This window comes from Lichenostomus cassidix, chromosome 6, assembly GCF_008360975.1.
Source record: "Lichenostomus cassidix isolate B80296 chromosome 6, HeHo_3.0, whole genome shotgun sequence".
NCBI classification, from domain to species: domain Eukaryota; kingdom Metazoa; phylum Chordata; class Aves; order Passeriformes; family Meliphagidae; genus Lichenostomus; species Lichenostomus cassidix.
In genome coordinates, this window is record NC_139487.1 from 31,408,889 (window position 1) to 31,427,568 (window position 18,680).

The 18,680-nt window shown below is 46.7% G+C and overlaps 1 protein-coding gene across 2 annotated transcripts in view; it reads left to right on the plus strand.

Moving 5' to 3' along the window:
- The window catches only part of HK1 (hexokinase 1), a 41,148-nt gene that overhangs the window by 18,693 nt on the left and 3,775 nt on the right, over positions 1-18,680 (plus strand). For both annotated transcript variants that reach the window (XM_085064327.1, XM_085064328.1), the window contains exons 4-17: positions 2,608-2,727; positions 5,420-5,515; positions 6,715-6,814; positions 6,906-7,089; positions 7,283-7,438; positions 9,024-9,257; positions 10,307-10,611; positions 11,204-11,352; positions 11,452-11,571; positions 12,394-12,489; positions 13,251-13,350; positions 15,282-15,465; positions 17,520-17,675; positions 18,367-18,600. In XM_085064327.1, coding sequence (XP_084920453.1) covers positions 2,608-2,727; positions 5,420-5,515; positions 6,715-6,814; positions 6,906-7,089; positions 7,283-7,438; positions 9,024-9,257; positions 10,307-10,611; positions 11,204-11,352; positions 11,452-11,571; positions 12,394-12,489; positions 13,251-13,350; positions 15,282-15,465; positions 17,520-17,675; positions 18,367-18,600 — 2,234 coding nt within the window. The remainder of the gene's footprint in view (positions 1-2,607; positions 2,728-5,419; positions 5,516-6,714; positions 6,815-6,905; positions 7,090-7,282; positions 7,439-9,023; positions 9,258-10,306; positions 10,612-11,203; positions 11,353-11,451; positions 11,572-12,393; positions 12,490-13,250; positions 13,351-15,281; positions 15,466-17,519; positions 17,676-18,366; positions 18,601-18,680) is intronic.

An 18,680-nucleotide genomic window follows, 5' to 3' on the forward strand; every position in this document is an offset into this window, starting at 1 on the left:
GTTATGGATTTGTAGCTAGCTGTTCTCTTGATCTGGAACTGTTGTTTCCTTGCTCCTTAAATCATCCCCATTCAGGGGCTTGAGCCTGAGCTTAGGTCTTTAGTTGCTTGTCAAAGTCTCCTGTCTGCCGGCCAAATGAATCCTTGTGGAGACCTCTTGGAGCCCAACCTGAGCAGGAAACTTCATGGTCAGGGGAGTTAAGGAAGCCTGATCTGTTGCTCTGGGTTTCAGGCTGTACTACTTCAGTTCTGTAAATCAGACTGGCCCTTTCCTCTTGGCTGTGGCATTCACTCTGTCCATCTCTTTGGCATTTGATTAAATATTTGGGTCACACTGTTCCCTACTACAAACCTGTGGGTGAAAGAGGATTTGGATTTTTCCTCAGTGCACCTTCCCTATTTAATGAAATTCTAAAGGAACTTTGTAATGTTGCCTCTAGTATCCTGTTAGAGTCGTTTGGCACTGGTGAGGTTTGGGTGTTAATATGGGCATAGGCACACACAGATATTTCCTTGAGTCTCCTTAGGAAATATCTTACGAGCATCAGTGGTAGCAAAACTAATAAATGCCTCTCTTTTTTCTCTGCTTATGAGCCATGCCTTCCCTCTGTGGTTTATGAGCAACAGTAGCACAGTCAGACTGTGCATCACTGACTAGACACAGCTCCTGTAGTGTCCAAATTGTGGCTAATAGTTAACTGCATTTGCCTGCCCTCTCAGTGTATTGCTAACTCACATAGGTGGGCTTCAACAGGTCCTGCCAGGGCTGTGTGAGCAAACACAGCAGGTGCATGGACTTTTTGGAGTCTATTGGGAATGCCCAGGAATTTTTTGCATTTAGACTTACAAAGCAGATCCCGTCTTTTCTCTATGCATTCGTAGTTTGTTGCATGAGAGGGATTTTTGTAACAACATACACAGTCAACATTTCTGCTTCCTGCTCTCTGAGCTCCCGAGGGGTTTGAGGTTTGGCCCCTGGTTTTTGTTTGTAATCCTGGAAGCAGCTAAAAGTTTAGTAGGATTGAGTATTCAGCAAGATATTTTCAGATGGAAAGCATAATCAAAACACACACTCCTGCTATTTCTGTGTTCCTCCTGGAGAAGCTGCCATATTTTATTACTTAAATGTAGTTCTTTTCATAACTCCTCTTCCTCTCTCCCTCATCTGGACAGCTGAAAATTGTCTTCAGTGCAGTGTACATTGCATTCCCATGTTGTTTCTCTGCGTGGGCTTAGAAATATGTCCTTGATTTGCCCAGGACAATGAATAGCAACATTCTCCCTGGGAAACCACTGTACTTTTCCTTAATCAAATCTGACTTCATTTAAGGCATGAGCTTAAGGTGTTCAGTTTAATTGTAATATTACACACACTGCTTCTTGACCTGCTTTGAAGGACAAAATATTCCTATTCATCATTTGTAATTGCTGCAGTCTGTCTGTAGTTCATTCTTGTCTCTCCAAGACTCTAAATTGTCCTTAATAAAGCTGTGTTGGCTAATTGGTACCAGCAAATGTTTTGTGTACTCCCTCCCAGTTATCCCCAATCTTATGGGCAGACTACCTGCTCTCATCCCACCAATGCTGCAGATGGGATTGGGTTTGTTTGGGTTTTTGTTTTTCAGGGAGTTAAAATGTGAAGCATAGTTATCTCCTGGTGCAGGCAGTGGCTTGTTAATAGCTTGCCATCCATTTGTGGTATGGGTCAGTTGAAGTCATGTCTGGCTTTCTGGCGCTGGTAAATACAAATGTGTATTTTTGATGCTTCAGTTGCTCAGGCTTGATTTCTTCAGCTTTGAGCATTGCAATCTACCTGAGGGGCTTTCCAAATGGCTCAGTGTGAGAGGCCTTTGTGCCCCCTGGTCCCTGGTCTGGCTGGCAGGGTCACGTAGTGCCATGCTCACAGGTGCCATTGAGGCAGCTGGGTGGGAGTTGGTACCCAGAAGCCTGGCGCAGGCTGTCTGCATAGTTCAACCTTTCAGAAAATGCTGAAAATATCCCCATTTTGGGTTGTTTCAGAGCATGGAAAATATTTGGATGAATCCCTTGGGCCTCCTTTTTGTTTGTTTCTGCATGCTTTAGGAATAGATTTGAGAGATGATGTTCTGTTGGGTGGCTCCTGCAAAGTGCTGGGTTCTCTGGTCTCAGCAGTGCTTGAATGAAGCAGATGTTATCTTCTCTGCACCACAGTAAAAGTGCTCAACCTCCTGTGGGACTGGATCCCAAATGTTCTTTTGACTTGCTCCTTCCTGTTATTGAAAGGTTAAAAGGACATTTTTGTTCTCATCAAATGTTAAGTGGAAGGGTTACAGCAGGCTCAAAAGACACGAGCCTCTAATTTCAGGAAGTGTTTTTATATGGATGTAAAAGATGCCTGCAGAATTAGGTGTGTAAAAGGACAGTGTATTTCACAATGTATTAGTAATTAAGGTGTTCATATATGCTGCTCGAGATTATTTTCATAGTTCTGCCCATTTATCCATATTTTAAAATCTGAAGAGCTATTTTCCCCTTTCCCCTCACGCAGAGCAGTTTTCATATAGAGATTGAAACGTTTTCTCCCTGAGGCTGTATCTCTGATCATGATGGTTTTATACTTTTCTTACAGCTTTTTGATCATGTTGCTGAATGCCTGGGAGACTTTATGGAGAAACAACAAATCAAAGACAAGAAACTGCCAGTCGGGTTTACATTTTCCTTCCCCTGTCGACAATCCAAGCTAGATGAGGTAAGAAGATTTCACAATTTTCTTAATACACGGAAGAGCTGCCATGTTATTAAAACACTGCCATGAAAGCAGTATCTGAGGCAGGTCTCATTTTGGGGATAAATGAGCATTATATTTCACTGTCAGACTGTGTTTATGCTTCTGCCTGAAAGAGCTGGGTAACAAATGAGGAGGAGGCATCTGATGTTTTGTGCTGCCTCTGCGTGAGCTGCTTGGTGTTATGGTTTACCCTGTAAACATGGCAGTGGTTTCCCTGCCTCCTGTGCAGCCTTTTTTCACCTCTCCACGGGGTGTGATTGGGAAGGACCCAGCCCAGCAGGGTTTGCTCGGGTTTTGCTGCCCCTCACAAGCACAGAGGGATCTGGATCTGGATCTGGGTGTCCCTGCTGAGCTGCAGTCCTGAGCTGTGCCACCGGCTGGGCACCAAGGGCAGTCAGACAGCTCACCTGGAACCAGCCTGCTTTAAAAGGCCAGGGATAGCCAGCCTTGTGAAGTGACTGATGAGATTCCCATGACAAGGATGCTGTGGTATTTTCCTCCTTTTGCTCGTTGTGTCACAAATGACTCAGCAGCCTCCCGGTACAGCATTGCCATGGCAACGTTGTAGCAAATGAATTCAGGAAAGTTAAATCTACACAAAACACGCAGAGGTTGCCCTGCTAAAGCACGACCTGCTTTTCCAGCTTGCAGGTCTCTAGGTTAGCCTGGTGCAAGAGCCCCCCAGATGCTGGTGCTGAGGAGGGCCAGGTGAGGCATGATTTTTATTACATTTCAAACTTCTCGAGCAGTGCTGAGAGCTGAACCCAAGGGTGCTGACTAACTCAGGGCCTGAAAGCAGTTCAGAGCAGAGAGCTGCCTTTTCCTGCATCAGATCAGAAGAGATGAGTTGATCTTGGGGCAGCTCTCCGATCTGGCCATGGTGCATGGTAAGGCTCAGGCTCCTGACCACAGCAGAGCTGTGCTGGGGCTGTGGTTTTGAAGTTGAGTTGCCCTTGGGAAGGTTTGCTTAGCTGCATGATGAAAGGTGCTTGTTTGTGGGCTGGTTTGCTCCAACCAGCTGGGATGGAATCGTGCTTGTTGGGGCAGGGCCAGGCAGCATGTGGGATGCCTTGGGGACACCTAAGCAGTGGCAGAGGGGAATGGGATAGGAAGAGACAAGGGAGGGTGTCTCTTAATAAAGAAATAGACAACAACAACAAAAACCCAAATCAACCCAACTTATTGAGAGTTTTGCTGATGTTTTGAGTGTTTGAAAAACACATTTTTTCTGGGTTCTGTGGGCCGGGTTTGTTCCTGGATTGCTGCTTCTGTGAGGCTGTGCTTGCCTGGGTGCTGTTTTCTTGTGCTTGGTGAGCAGAAGGAGGCAGGGTGGTCCCTGTTTTCACCAAGGGATATAAGATGGACACTGTGTGGTTGGGCCCCACTCAACCCTGCTGCATTCCAAAGGCTCCTTCCTGCTGCCAAGGCCTTGCTGGTGAAGGAAAAATTCCTTCCAGCGCAGTGGCCAGTCAGGCTGAGAGGAACTGCTCTTTGCCAGTGTGGTTTGACCAGTTTCTTATAGAAGTTGTGTGAAACAAGGTGCCCTTTGGGCCATGAAAGCTGTGCCAGCAGAGCAGGTTTTGCCCAGTTTCCCTGCACAGCAGCACGGGGCTTTGCTGGGTTTCTAAACAATGCACACGATGGCAGCACAGTGGCAAAACTTACACAAACTGAGTCTGTGGTTAGGGGTAGGAGAGTATCTCCTGGTCTGGAAACAGCTGCCCTGACCTTCTGTTCCCTGTAGCTATCCCAGTTTGGAGAGCAAATTTGATTTTTAAGCTGAGCTATGGGCAAATACACACCTGGGCAATGACTGCTTGTGCCTACAGCCTTCAGCTTTTCTGGTTTTTAGCTTCTTGGACTCCTGTTGTGACAGATGTGAATATTGTGGTGGGTATGGAAAGCTGGTGTTTTGAATTGCCCTTTTGTCAGCTGATTACTGTCAACACTCTTTTATTTCTTTTATTACTATTTACCTGTGCACTGAATGCTCTGATTCAGCCAGGCATTATGTAAATAGCAAAAGATCAGTGTAGTCATTACCTTGAGGGATTTGCAGGCTCTTTATGACAGTTTGCAGACAAGGAATTCAATACCAGGATTTCCTTTCTGATCTGTGGTGTGAAATAGGGACATACATTGTTATGTCTCCAGTACTTTCATTTGCCTCAACCCATGAACAGGATCCCACAGTTAAACAAGCCCAGACAGATGGGACTCCAGGCAGTAAATGTACATCAGCCTGATCCCCATTGCTGCTGAGTCCTGGACATACCAACATCATATTCCTGCTCTCTAGTCAGTCCTGTACAGTCAATTTTTTCTGAAAGCAGTCTATTTCCATGGCTCAATAGGATTAAATGGTTTTCCAAGAAAAACTGTCGAGGAGTAGCAGGGAGAAGAGTAGGATGAAAATGCAAAATGCAAGCACAGCATTTTCTAGCAATGGAGGGGAAAAGAATTTTCCATCTTTCAGCTCACTGTAATTAGACTCTAAGACCACCAGTTGTCTCAGGTTGGGTTGTTAGAGGTCATATAAGAAGTGAGGCCTGAAGATTCATTTGAAGTGTAAAATCTTGTTTTTAAGGACAAAAATAATCAGTGTGTGTCTTATGATTGCATCCTGTTGAATGTTGCTGTCTTGTTTTATCAGGGTGTTCTGATAACCTGGACAAAGCGCTTCAAAGCGAGTGGAGTGGAGGGAGCAGATGTCGTGAGGCTGCTTAACAAGGCCATCAAGAAACGTGGGGTAATTGTACTTCTTTTTATTTTTTAGCTGTATCTCAGCTTTATCAGGGACCACTTTTCATGTCACTCATGAGCAGGTGGACTGAGTGGTGGTGGAGCTCTGCTTTCTTGCATGAAAATGTGCGGGTTTGCTGGAAAGATGAAGCTGCGTCAGAGTTGTGTGGAAGCTGTGATTATCCTCACAGCACAGAACTGAGTTACTGTGTAGTGGCTTTTCACTGGCAACCCTCAGTGATTTTATCACTCTCTGAAAATTGAGGAAGTGCTGTGTGGCAGTGCTGTGGCTTTTCAGTGATACCAGCACATCCCATTCCCAAGAAACTTTTTCTCATGGACTGGGCTCAGCTCAGTTGTACACCTGCTGTGCTTGGGAGCAGGAGAGGAGCAAAGCAGAAAGAAGGGGATTTCAGGCTCAGTGAGCTGTTGCTCCATGCAGTTTCTCACTGTTGACTTTATAGAGTGTGAAGGTGACCAGGTTGCTGATTTGAACAAATAAAAAGGCACAGAGTGTGAGAAGGAATGAATCTGGGTTTGCATAATGCTTGCAGCCAGGTGATGATTACTCAGCATACAAATTCATCAAAAACTGGGCAGTATTTGCTTTATTTGGGCAATTGTGGACTCTTATGCAAACCTGAATTTTGCTGTCACCAGAAAACATTACTAGAGTCAATTATTATCATTAGACTTGGTAGAATCACACGCTGAAGAACCTGGAAAGAAATGGCTGCATGCCATTCATTTAATTGCATTATTTTTGTGTTAAAATCTTCGCTTGAAATAAAACACATAAATGGTTTAAGTGAATCCTATGAGAAATATTTTCTAGATTGACTCCTCAAGCAACTCCTTCAAATCACTCCAGGATGTTTCAGTGCAAAGTTCCTTGTTCCTCATGTGCAGCCCTTGTCTTTCCTGCCTAAGTGTGCTTATGTGAAAGCAGGCCTGTGCTCTCTAGAGTGATCCTAATGCTGTTTTATTGCTTGCATTAGTCTGCTCTCATTGCCTTATTGGGTACGTGGGATGGGGAACTGGCAGACGGAACAGGAGATATTTTTAAAAAATGAGCTGTGGCATTCAGACAGATAATTTGTCTCCTGTTCCTTGTGAAACCATTTGCTAAAAGCAAGCTGGTGATGAACAGGAGCAGTGCTTTCCAGAGGAGCCCTGTGGCCCAAGTAATGGTTTGCTCCTCCCCAGGACTACGATGCAGATATCATGGCTGTTGTGAATGACACCGTCGGGACCATGATGACCTGCGGCTTCGACGACCAGCGCTGCGAAGTTGGCTTGATCATCGGTAATGCTCATTGCAGCTGCAGGGGGCACGGGGCTTGTCTCCCTTTGCCTGGCCTGGTTAGTCAGCACCTTCTGCTGTCCTTTCCCCCAAGGCACTGGCACCAACGCCTGTTACATGGAGGAGATGAGGCACATCGACCTGGTGGAAGGGGATGAGGGCAGGATGTGCATTAACACGGAGTGGGGTGCCTTTGGAGATGATGGCTCACTGGAAGACATCAGGACCGAGTTTGATCGAGAGATTGACCGTGGATCCCTTAATCCAGGGAAGCAGCTGTGAGTGAGGCAGTTATTTGTGAACTTTGCTTCTGTTGTTTTCCTCTCTGTGCTCCTTTTTCCACTTGTGTTGTGAATTCTGCAGTTCAAGGAAGCTTTGCCTGTGCTGGGCTGGGCATTGTGGTGGCACAGCTGGGCTCTGCCTCCCTGTGTTGCCCAGGGATTCATGGGTGACTGCTGTCCTCTCCTGCAGGTTTGAGAAGATGGTCAGTGGGCTGTACATGGGGGAGCTGGTAAGGCTCATCCTGGTGAAGATGGCCAAGGAGGGGCTGCTCTTTGAGGGGAGAATCACCCCTGAGCTTCTCACCAAAGGGAAGTTTGAGACAAAGCATGTTTCTGCCATTGAAAAGTGAGTAATCTATCCGTTTTCACTCCTTGGGCTTCACAGTGACTCTGAATGTTAATTTTCCAGCATCTCTTTTTGCTTTTGGGGAGGCGTTCTGCATTGGGGTGGCTGCCATCCTCTACTGCAGGTGCAGAACTGGCATGTGGGGACCCCAAGCAGACAGTCTGTTTCCTCCTCCCCAAGATTTCTTCCTTCTTCTGTGTTGGGCAAAACTATAAAGTCCACTAGTCCATGCAGCTTCAGGGTATGAGCTGTAGTACCTCTCTCCCTGCTCATAAAATCTCCAAAGTTGCTACCCTGCAGCTAAACATGGGAGTGAATTGGCTTAGTGCCTCCTAGCAAATACTTGTGTTGCTTCTTGCTGTATCCTTGGGATTGCTGGGCAGAAAGAAAACAAGCATGACAAGGCAGAGCATTCAGTCTCGTAGGCAGTGCTGGGTGCTGCACGGTGACCTCTGAGCTATGTGCCAGTTGGTTTCTTTGAGTGTCATCACCCCTTTGGTCAGTGCTTACAGGCTCTTCCCCTGTGTTTTTAAAATTCACATCACTGGGATAGTTTGTACCATAGTCATTGGGCTGGATTTTCTTTTTGAAATGGCAAGTGTGACGCTAAGGGAACAGCCAGTAACTTCTGTAATGCCTCTTCCTTCTGACACATTTTACTCCTGTCCCTGCAGACTGTGTTATCTGAACAGCTTTATCTTAAATGAGTGTGTTAATTTGTCTTAACCACAGAGGTCTGTGTTGTGGACCAATATAACATTGAACAGCAGTGAGAGAAGCACAGTTGTTGAGAAATTCAGTTGTTAGGAGTAAAATTTGCCCTTACCCACCTTACTTCTTGAAGAGCCACTTTAGTTGTAAGTAGGGAGTGAATCCCTGTGCAGCTTCAAATTTCTAGCTGGTGCTAGCAAGATGCAGGAGTCCTTAAAAAGATATATGAAGTGCAGTTAGGGATGACAAGATGACTCCTTGTGTTTTTGTCTGGGAAATGACTGAGCTGGACAAGAAGTTTTGCCAGAAGTTTTGCTTTTAGGCTGGATGCTAATGAGGAAAAAAGCAATGCAAGGGGCAGAGATTCAATGGGACTGTAAAAGCCTGAAAAGAGACCCTCTAGGATGACATTGCTTAGGCAACCTTTGCTCAGGGTTTTGTTTTTCATACTGAACTTAATTTATTGAGACATGCAAGGGAACGAATGTTCAATTAGGTGTGTGCTCAGGCTTGTGCTGAGCTGTGGGGCTGGTGCTTTGTGCTTTAGAGGAGCTGTTTGCAGTTTAAAGCATCACTGTAATGAAAAAGCATTTGAATTCCTCCAGGTCTTGCCCCTAGGGCAGCTGCTGGAGTACCTGGAATTACACTGTTTGTAGGCGGCATGTTGGCGCCAGGCTTTAATGGAAAGCTTTTCCATCTGTGAATGAATACATGTTTAGTGCATTTGATTTCAAGCCTCACGGAGCTTTCTAGTCCAGATCTCTGAGAAATTTTCTTTCCAACCTTCTCAAACCCCAGGCAGGGACACCCATGTTTGGATGCACTGCAGTCCTACAGTCCAGTACATCCCCACTAAGTCCCCTTTACTTTGCAGGAGCAAAGAAGGTTTGAACAAAGCCAAAGAAATCCTGACCCGGCTGGGGGTGGAGCCGTCCCACGAGGACTGCATCGCTGTCCAGCACGTCTGCACCATCGTGTCCTTCCGCTCGGCCAACCTGGTGGCCTCCACCCTGGGTGCCATCCTCAACCAGCTGCGGGACAACAAGGGCGTCGGCCGCCTCCGCACCACCGTGGGGGTGGATGGCTCCCTCTACAAGATGCATCCACAGTGAGTCCCTCTGCTCCTGCTGCTAACACTTCACCTGCCACGGGCTCTGGTTTGCAAAGGGGTGAGATGTCATCCCATGACATCTCCCAGGCAGGCTGTGAAATGATGAACCCAGAGCATGGGCATGGGGATTTAGGTCTGAGCTGAGGAGTTTGGGGGAAAGGAGAGATGTCTTTTAAATTGTGAAGTTGAGGAAGTTGTGTGAGATTTTAAAAACCCAACAAAACCATGCAGAAAAGAACCAAACCCCCGAGTAAATTGATACTGCAATGTCAGGGAAAACTGCCATGGTCTGAGTAGATACCTTAAGGGATCCTCAAGAGACCTCTTGGAAGGAGAGTTTCTTTGTATAAAACATTATTTTGTGCCTGTTGATTGGGCTGTGAGGAGACCTGCATTAATTCACCTTCATCTCCATTTCCAGTTTAATGCCCATGCTGAACCCTATTTTTGCCAGTCTTTTCTGAAGATACACTTGGAAACCAGGGGGATAAAAAGTGGTGCTTACATTTCCATGGCCTTTAAAAAACCAGCTTTGTCTTGTTTTTCCCCATCTTGAAAGTTACTTTTTTAGTGAAACAGCTATATTTATTTATGTAGAAATCAGAAAATTATGTTTATGGGGAAGCTTCTGAAAGGAGAAGTATGCTTAATGTTTCATTTTCAGTTTCTCATTGTTTGTTGAAGAAGATATTTTCCTTCATTAAGACCATAAAATTTCTTCAAACAAAAAAATTTCCAGGAGGAGCATTGCAGCCAGGGAGTTTCTCTCATCCAGGATTAGGTTCAGGGGGTGAGGCTGATATTCTCCTCTCATTTTTGCTGGCTTTGCTTAGAAATTCAGGAGGAAGTAGGCTGTAGGGAAGAACTGCTCTTCTCTGTTAGTTTTCCTGCTTGGGAGGCTAGTTTGGGCACAGTGTGTCTCCCCACTCCTCTCGCAGTGGGTCGGTGTTGGCAGTGCAGATTTTGGGGGGATGCAGCGCAGGTTTTGGGGTGTGGGCAGCGCAGAGGCCAGGCTTGCAGCCTCCCCTCCCCTCCCCTCCCTGCAGGTACGCCCGGCGCTTGCACAAAACCACGCGGCGCCTGGTGCCCGACTCGGAGGTGCGGTTCCTGCTGTCGGAGAGCGGCAGCGGCAAGGGAGCGGCCATGGTGACAGCGGTGGCGTACCGGCTGTCGGAGCAGCACCGCCTCATCGACGAGACTCTGGCCGAGTTCAAGCTCACCCACGAGCAGCTGCTGCAGGTGAAGAAGAGGATGAGGGCGGAGATGGAAGCGGGGCTGAAGAAGAAGACTCACGAGACTGCCAAAGTGAAGATGCTGCCCACCTTCGTCCGCAGCACGCCGGATGGGACAGGTAGAGCATGCCCTCGCTGGAGTGGGGACACTGGCTCGGCTACGGGGACCCAAAACAGGCTCCCAGTGTGGGGTTGGGGTTTGGCGGAGGGTGAGCAGATCTGGTGCTACCCGAGAGGAACCTGAGCTGTGCAAAGGAGGAGATCTCAGCACTGACCCTGCTGGCCTGTGCTGGTTGTTGGCAGCCTGGCCCTGTGCTCTTGCCCCAGTGTGCAAGCAAAGTCCCAGCTTGAGGGGAGAAAACCACAGCTGGGCTCATAAAACGAGAGCTGGGATCACAAACCCATATGAACCCTCTTCACACTACTTGGGCACTTCTTTGCGTTTCAGGGTGGCTGGCCAAATTTCAGCTTTCTTTCAGGGAACAGTTGTGTAGGTCCTTTTTCCCTTGTTGGTTTAAAGGAAAACAAAACCAAAACAAAATATGAAAAAAAAAAAAAGAAAAGGCTGGAATAATCAGAGCAGCATCTAAAATCCTCCTTTAATGAAGATTTGAGTTTCTAGGAGATTTTCTATCACAATACTTTCTGAGAGAAGCACTTCTTCAGATTTTATGTATGGTTCTTTAAATATACACACCTATTCTTTTACAGAGAATGGAGACTTTCTGGCACTTGACCTTGGAGGGACAAACTTTAGAGTTTTGCTGGTGAAAATCCGTAGTGGTAAAAGGAGAACAGTTGAGATGCACAACAAGATCTATGCCATTCCCATAGAGGTGATGCAGGGAACAGGAGAAGAGGTATTTGTGTTTCTCTTCGGCTGCACTGCTGATTTTTAAATAACTTCTTAAGAGCACATAATATGTACAACTTAAATATTATGACTTTTCTCTTTAAAGCTGTTTGATCACATCGTTACCTGCATTTCTGACTTCCTGGATTATATGGGCATAAAAGGCGCACGTCTTCCTCTCGGCTTCACCTTTTCCTTCCCTTGCAAGCAGACCAGTCTGGATGCTGTAAGTTCCTTAGTATATTTTGAATCTGCTTTTGTGCTTATGCCAGGCCTGGTTTCCCTGCCTTCGTGTCATCTGCGTGACACGTACAGGAAGGTCATACAAGGGGAAGATTTGTGCTCTGACCCTGACCAGTACAGATGCTCCTATAAATAGTTCCCATAAGGGTAGCAATGCAAATGCTGCTCAGCTGGTGGCTGTGACAGATAAGAGCATTTAAATTTTCCATGGTGGTGATATCCCTTTTTTAAGGCACTATATTTTTTCCAAACATATAAACCTGCAGGTCTGTGACACTTCCCTGGTTTTGCAAGCAGTAAGCAAAAGTCCATCCCTGCTGTCAGCACCTATTCCTAGCTGATCTTGTCTCACTGGATGGACTGGTTGCACCAGAGTCTCTGGGCTGTGTCACCCTACAGGTGACAGCGTGGCCTGCAGCACATCCCTGACAGATGGACTTGTGTTCTTTTCACTTATGTGCTTAACTTCTTCACTGCCAACCCCGCCTGTGCAGCTGTTAATAGTTTCCTCTATACGTAGCTGTTTGTTTTTTTTTTTTTTAAGAGAGACATGTTCTACAACATTTTTTTGCTTTTTTGAGTTTGCTATTCCTGTCAAACTATTTTTCCTTTTTAATTTGTTGTGTTGCCCTGGAAATTGAGTCCAGTCACAATTAGTAGGTTTAGATGCAAATTCCACATACTAAAGAGATATTCCTTTTCACAGAGACTCTGCTGTAAACCTCACACTAAGGCATTTGAAATGTCAAGTACAGAATAACATCTGAGTCCTAGCAACTGGATAACCTATTTTCTTGCTTTTCAGGGTATCCTTCTCAACTGGACAAAAGGCTTCAAAGCTACAGACTGTGAGGGAGAAGATGTGGTATATTTGCTTAGAGAAGGAATTAAAAGAAGAGAGGTGATTTTTCTTTTGGTTTTTCCTCTCCTCCTCCTCTCCAGCCTTGACAGACCTTGTGGGTCAGGCTGGCTCCCTCTCACAGGGTTGGTGTGCCTTGTAGACATAGGCTGTTACTCCTGTCCTGCACAGAAGGTTGTTTTTCCCCAGAGGCTTCTAACTTCCCACATTTGCCAGAACTTTCAAGGCTTCTTTCAAACCCTGTGGCAATTTTCACATGCATGGAGAAGGCAGGGGTTTTCAAAATAGTGATTGTAGGAATGCACCTCAGTGCACCCTCAAGACAGTTTTCTCCTTCTCTTCTTGATCGTGAAAAAGCCTCAACTGGATTAGCCAAAACTTTCTAGGAAGGGAAGAAAAATAGCCTGAGAAGGATGTTAATTTTGCACAGTTTTTGTCAGCCAGTGAAAAAGAAGTCTTAAAATCTTTGTTACTGGAATTGCTACACAATTGCTGTAGTATCAAATGTTTATACTATGTGCCTGTGTAAAAGGTCTGTGCTTAAACATACCTAAGCCAAGGAGAACAGCCAGGAATATGCTTCATTCTGAAGACAGTCTGTCAGAGGTAGAGCATGTACCTTAGCTGCCTGCTGGTAGATTAGGGTTCTATTTTTGCATGTGTGAAATCAGGCTGGTAATTTCAGTTGTTTGTTTCCAGTGTGTTTTGACAGCAGCCCCTTTGGTGTGCTCCTTTCCTGTCCCCTTGGTGTGAGGGGCTGCTCCTAGCCCAGAATTCTCACTGTTCTTTTCTCTCTCCAAAAGGAATTTGACTTGGATGTGGTGGCTGTGGTGAACGATACAGTGGGCACAATGATGACTTGTGCTTATGAAGATCCAAACTGTGAAATTGGGCTCATCGTGGGTATGTGTTAGAGCTGCTTTTTATTTATCAGCACGTCCACACATCTGTCTGTATGCTCATGGATGCATCCCTGTGGTTAGCTGAAAATAAAGCCAGGATATCCAGGAGTGAAAGAGAGCAAAATTCAACATCTGGGTTAGTTCTGTCCACAATCAGTTGAGATAAACAGAGGCTGTGATGCTCAATAAATCCTGCCTGTTTTGTCTGGTAAAGGCTGCTTAGGAGGAGAGCAGACATGGGCTCAGGGAGCCTCACCAGCTCCTGGAGTTGCTGTTGGTTTGGCCTGGAAGAGTTTCCCTGCCAGGGTGTTCTGGTGGCCCACAGCTTCCCTCAGGCATGTGGTCTCTCAGGATAAACTTGCAAAGCTCAGCTACAATCCCCAAATGGCATGTGGTGGAGAGCTGTGATAGACTGAGTGCAGCGACTGAAGGCTCCCTTCCCAGCAGTGAGACAGCTGAGGTAATTCCAAAGGCGATTGCTGATGCCTTTGCCAATGCCACGCTTGGGAAGCCTGAGTCACGGGGTGGTGTGAATTCCCAGAGCTCTGCGGAGGAATGTTTTCCGTGGGAGAGAAGGGGACAAGGCACCTGCAAGCTTCAGGAATGCTTTCAGTTGCGAGGTGGCTTGTAGGGAAATAAAACGCCACCAATTTCTCCTCCAGACAGTTGGAAAATGTCCAGGATGAGTCAGCACAGTGCAGTGTGGGTAGGAAGCCGTGTCTGCGCAGCTTCATTGGTGGATTGTTTTCAGGAACCAGAGCTCCCTACAGGAAGGACAGTGTGTCCTTGGGGTGCTGAGAACATCCCCTGGGGCCTGTCTGCTGCAGCCCTGCCAGATATGCTCTGCAGCCAGTGTGTCTGTGTGCAGAGCAGGGGGTCAGAGTTGGCCTGGGTGCCTCTGGGATAATGGGAATGAAAGCCCTGGGGCTCTGACAGCTCCCTCTGCCCTGCCTGGATTTCCTGGGCCAGGCTGATGGCCCCTGAGGGAGGTTGGACACTGGTGGCAATCCACAGTTAGATTTGGTCTGTTTGGTCCTGTAAACCTGGCTCTCAGTCTGCAAACCCAGACATTCCCCCTGCCAAACCCTGTGCTGCGGCTCAGCGCTCCTGCAGCAGGGGAGTACTGTGGGAGGATCTATTTTGGCTCAGACTGTATTGGTATAATTCCCTAAAAAAAGGGCACAAGAAAACAGACTTGCTGGTGCAACTGGTGCAGAATCTGGGATGCAGGATTAAATGAGAGTTTGTCAAGTAACTTCAAGAGAACTTTTGTTCTGGGTAGCAGCTAAAACTGCCTCTCTTTGCTAATAAAGCTTTGCTCCCTAAGACCTCTGTGTACATGGAGCACTTTTTCTTAGGCTCCCCTTTAAGAAGAACCAGATATGACATAATTTCAACATGGAAGTAACTTTCCTGACAGAGGAAATGAGCAATTTAAATCAGAAAAAAACCCCAAGCAATCAGCTGGTAAAACCCCTGCTGCCTCAGAACTTGATGAAGTTTTCAGTTCAGTACATTTTCCCCATAATTTTGTGGGTCTGTGGGCTTTGTGGAAAGTAGTTCCCAACTGCAAAATCCAGCTGGCCGCTTGCTGCAGTTTTGGGGTCAGAAGCATGTGAGGTTTTGTGTGCTGAAAGTGCTGCCCTGCTCTTCCTCCTGGCAGCGTGGAACCCTCAGCCCAGCTGGCCTGGGTGAGCTTCCTCTCTGACCCCCTCTGAGCAATGCACCACAGGAGTAATGTTCTCCTTCAGTTTAGGATTGTCAGAGAGTGGGGGTTTGGAGTTTTTCCTGATTTTTCAAATGATGATTCAGCTACTTCTTTCAGAAAAAAACACATTCAAAATCCCCCAGGAGGTTTGTCAGGGCTGTGGTGCTGGTTCTCATGTTGTTTTGTTCCAACCAAAGAGTAACTTCAGTGTTTATTTCTTTCAGGAACGGGCAGCAATGCCTGTTACATGGAAGAGATGAGAAACATAGAGATGGTGGATGGTGAGCAAGGGCGGATGTGTGTGAATACAGAGTGGGGAGCGTTCGGGGATAACGGCTGCCTGGACGACATCAGGACAATATATGACAAAGCAGTTGATGACTTTTCCCTGAATGCTGGAAAGCAAAGGTACTGCAGGATAAATGGTGTGCTATGTGTATAAGCCAGGCTGCCTTAAGTGCTTTTAAGATAGAATTGGATTTTTCCCAGTCAAGAAAGGTGAGATTAAGAGTGGAAAATGACTGCAGATCCTGTGGGATCTCCATTTTCTGTGCTTTTCCTGGTCACTGCTTTTCTGTGACTTATTTGCTGCCATGGGACTACAGCAAGGCCTTTTGGTGAGGACTTCAAAAGTCTTGAAATTTTGAAGAGACCCTTTTTCTCATCTTGTGCTGTACTGAGGGGGATAAGACAGCTGGTCATTTTTTTGCTGTTGGTCTCAGGTTAATCTCTTTTAGCTGAAATCTCTTTGTAGAGGACTGTGCTTCTAGAAATCCTGAACTTACACCAGTCAGCGTGGTTAAAGCTTGGAGCTGCTCACTGTAAAGCAGTCAGGAGCTCTCTAGCAGTTGCAGCCAGCTCTTATTTCAGGCAATTTTCCGGATGAAATAGGTCATGTTAGAGGACCTGCCTTTCATGCTCCTGGAGTTTGGTCTCCTTTTGGGGCTCAGCTTTTGTTTAGGCAAGTGCTTCCCTGTCCACTTCAAGAAAAGGTTGACAAGGAGGTGAACCCAGCACTGATAAAAGTGGGCTGAGACTGTTTCATGCTAGGACTACAATTTTTCATCATTTTTTCGCAGCAGTGCTTTGATGCCAGGAGCTTTTAAAAAGATTTTGTGACTAGAGTAAATCTGCACACAAAAACCTGAGGAATACAGACAAGTTGGCAAGCCCCATGGGAAGCTCTTTAGAAGCTGAGGCTCAAACAGACCCAGAGAAGCAGATGCAGAGTGAGCCTGTTGCAGCAGCAGATTTGGCATAGAGTAAGCAGCCAAAGGCAGTAGTGGAGACTGCCAGGGGGAATAATTTATTCCAGAGATAGTTAGGCGCTCAAGAGGGAGGGCACTTGCTGGATACAAGCCTGAGAGAGTTCATGGTATTAAATGGACTGTGTGGCTTGCTTCCAGTGGGATGGCGCACTGGGCTCTGCTCAGTCCAGGGATCAAACCCTGCTGTAGAGCTTCAGGGGGTGAAATACAGGATGCATCACTGAATGCCCTTCTCAAGAAATGGAACTGTTGAGTCTTGTTAATATGGACACTACTCACAGACCCCAAAATGCTCCATTCAAACCTGAATGATGCTGGAGGGGAGGGAATGCAAGGCAGGTTCCTGTCCTCTGCGCAGGGCTGCCTGTACTGGTGCCAAGCATTGCTCCTGGGCCACTCCTTGTCCTGAGCTAGAAAGAGGTCTGTGGGTGGAAGATATTCCCTTTCTCTAGCCTGGAGGCAAGTTGTGGGGTGAGAGGGTTTCAAGACAGCTTGGTTCCTCCCTGTGGTTTAGGGACTACTGGTTTCCTACTGGAAACCAGGGACTGGAATTAACTGAAGGGCATAAACCAACCCTGGATCACCAGCTTGCCAACTTGCAGGTCAGTAGTCCTGTGAACATGCTGGACAGCATGTTCATACCTTTTCCCATCCTTTATCTTGCACAGGGTTGGTTTTGCAGCACAGATACCCTTAAAAACACTGCATTCCCAGTGACTGTACCTTGTGGTTTCTCTGTAATTTTGCTGTGTGGAGTTATACTGGAAGGCCTCAGCCATGCTCCAAGAGGGCTCCCAAATGTTGTGGAGACAAGTTTTCCCTGGGGTCTACTCAGGGCTGTCACTGAGGCATGCACAGAAAATGTGCCTTTTATCTGGGCACTGTTTGTCTCTTCAGTTTTCATTTTTTTCCTCTGGGAGAAATAGCAGCCATCATTAACTTGCCTAGCCAGGGGAGCATAGTATTGAGGAATAAATAGTGGCTGTAGATGGGCTTATGAGGTTTTCCACCGATTCTTCATGCTTTTTCTTGCCTAGTCTTCATAGTAAATGGCCACTCCGTGTGCCATTGGGTTGTGTATTTCACATCCCCAATGCATGTGGGCAGGACATCTGGCTGATAACACACCTGTGATGCTGCCTTTGCAAATGTGAGCAGGTTCCCTCTGAGCTGGACTTCTGTCTTTCCTTGCAGGTATGAGAAAATGATCAGCGGGATGTACCTGGGGGAAATAGTCCGCAATATTTTGATTGACTTCACCAAGCGGGGTTTCCTGTTCCGAGGCCAGATTTCAGAGACGCTGAAGACCAGACATATCTTTGAAACCAAGTTCCTTTCTCAGATTGAGAGGTAAGAGCACTGCAGGGGAGGCTGCTTAGAGTGAAATAGCGTGGTAGTGCTTGTCTGGTGACACTGCTGGAGGGGAGGGACAGCCAGAGAGCATTGCTTGCTTCTCTAGAGATGATTTTGGTTTCAGTAAAAGCCTCTGTGTGTGCAGAATGATTCTTCACAGCATCAACTGAATTTGTAGCAATGCTCACTTCTAAACCCATGAAGGGTTGTCAAAGATTCCCTCACTCTATCATTTTATTTCCTTGTTTAGAAATCAAGCCGTTTTCCTGGGCCCCTTGTGTATGTTTAGCTGCAATTGTGGAATTGAATGAATACTAGCTGAGTGAGCACTGCTTACTGGGTGTTTTTGTGCTTTTATTGCTTGGACTGTGTGTTTTAAAGCAATCTCTGAAGCTTTATGGGGGAAAAAACCCCAAGGTCGTTGTTAAAAATATTTTCCTGGAATGCCCCATGGTAATAAAGGAAGGCAATGCAGAGCTTGATTTGGAGCCTCTGTTGCTGCTTGCACCCCTCTCCTGCACTGCAGCACAATGCTGGGGTGAATGAATTTGCATTCCCTGAGGTCACTTGTGCTGTCAGAAGAGGTTGCTGCCTGGTGCGGGGGCATGGATGCAGCCATCAGTGCAGTGGGCTTTGTGGCACTGAATTGACTGAGGGGAACCTTTAACGCTGTGCTTTCCTCTTGCAGTGACAGGTTAGCCTTGCTGCAGGTGAGAACCATCCTGCAGCAGCTGGGGCTCAACAGCACCTGCGACGACAGTATCATCGTCAAGACCGTCTGCGGAGCGGTGTCGAGGCGAGCTGCTCAGTTGTGTGGCGCTGGAATGGCTGCTGTTGTAGATAAAATTAGGGAGAACAGAGGGTTAGAGCACCTGGAGATAACGGTTGGTGTGGATGGCACTCTGTACAAACTACACCCACAGTGAGTATTTGCCTTCTCAGCATTTGTTTGCCTGTAGCGCGTTGCATGAACGTCCTTGCTGTTGGCACATCAAACTGGGC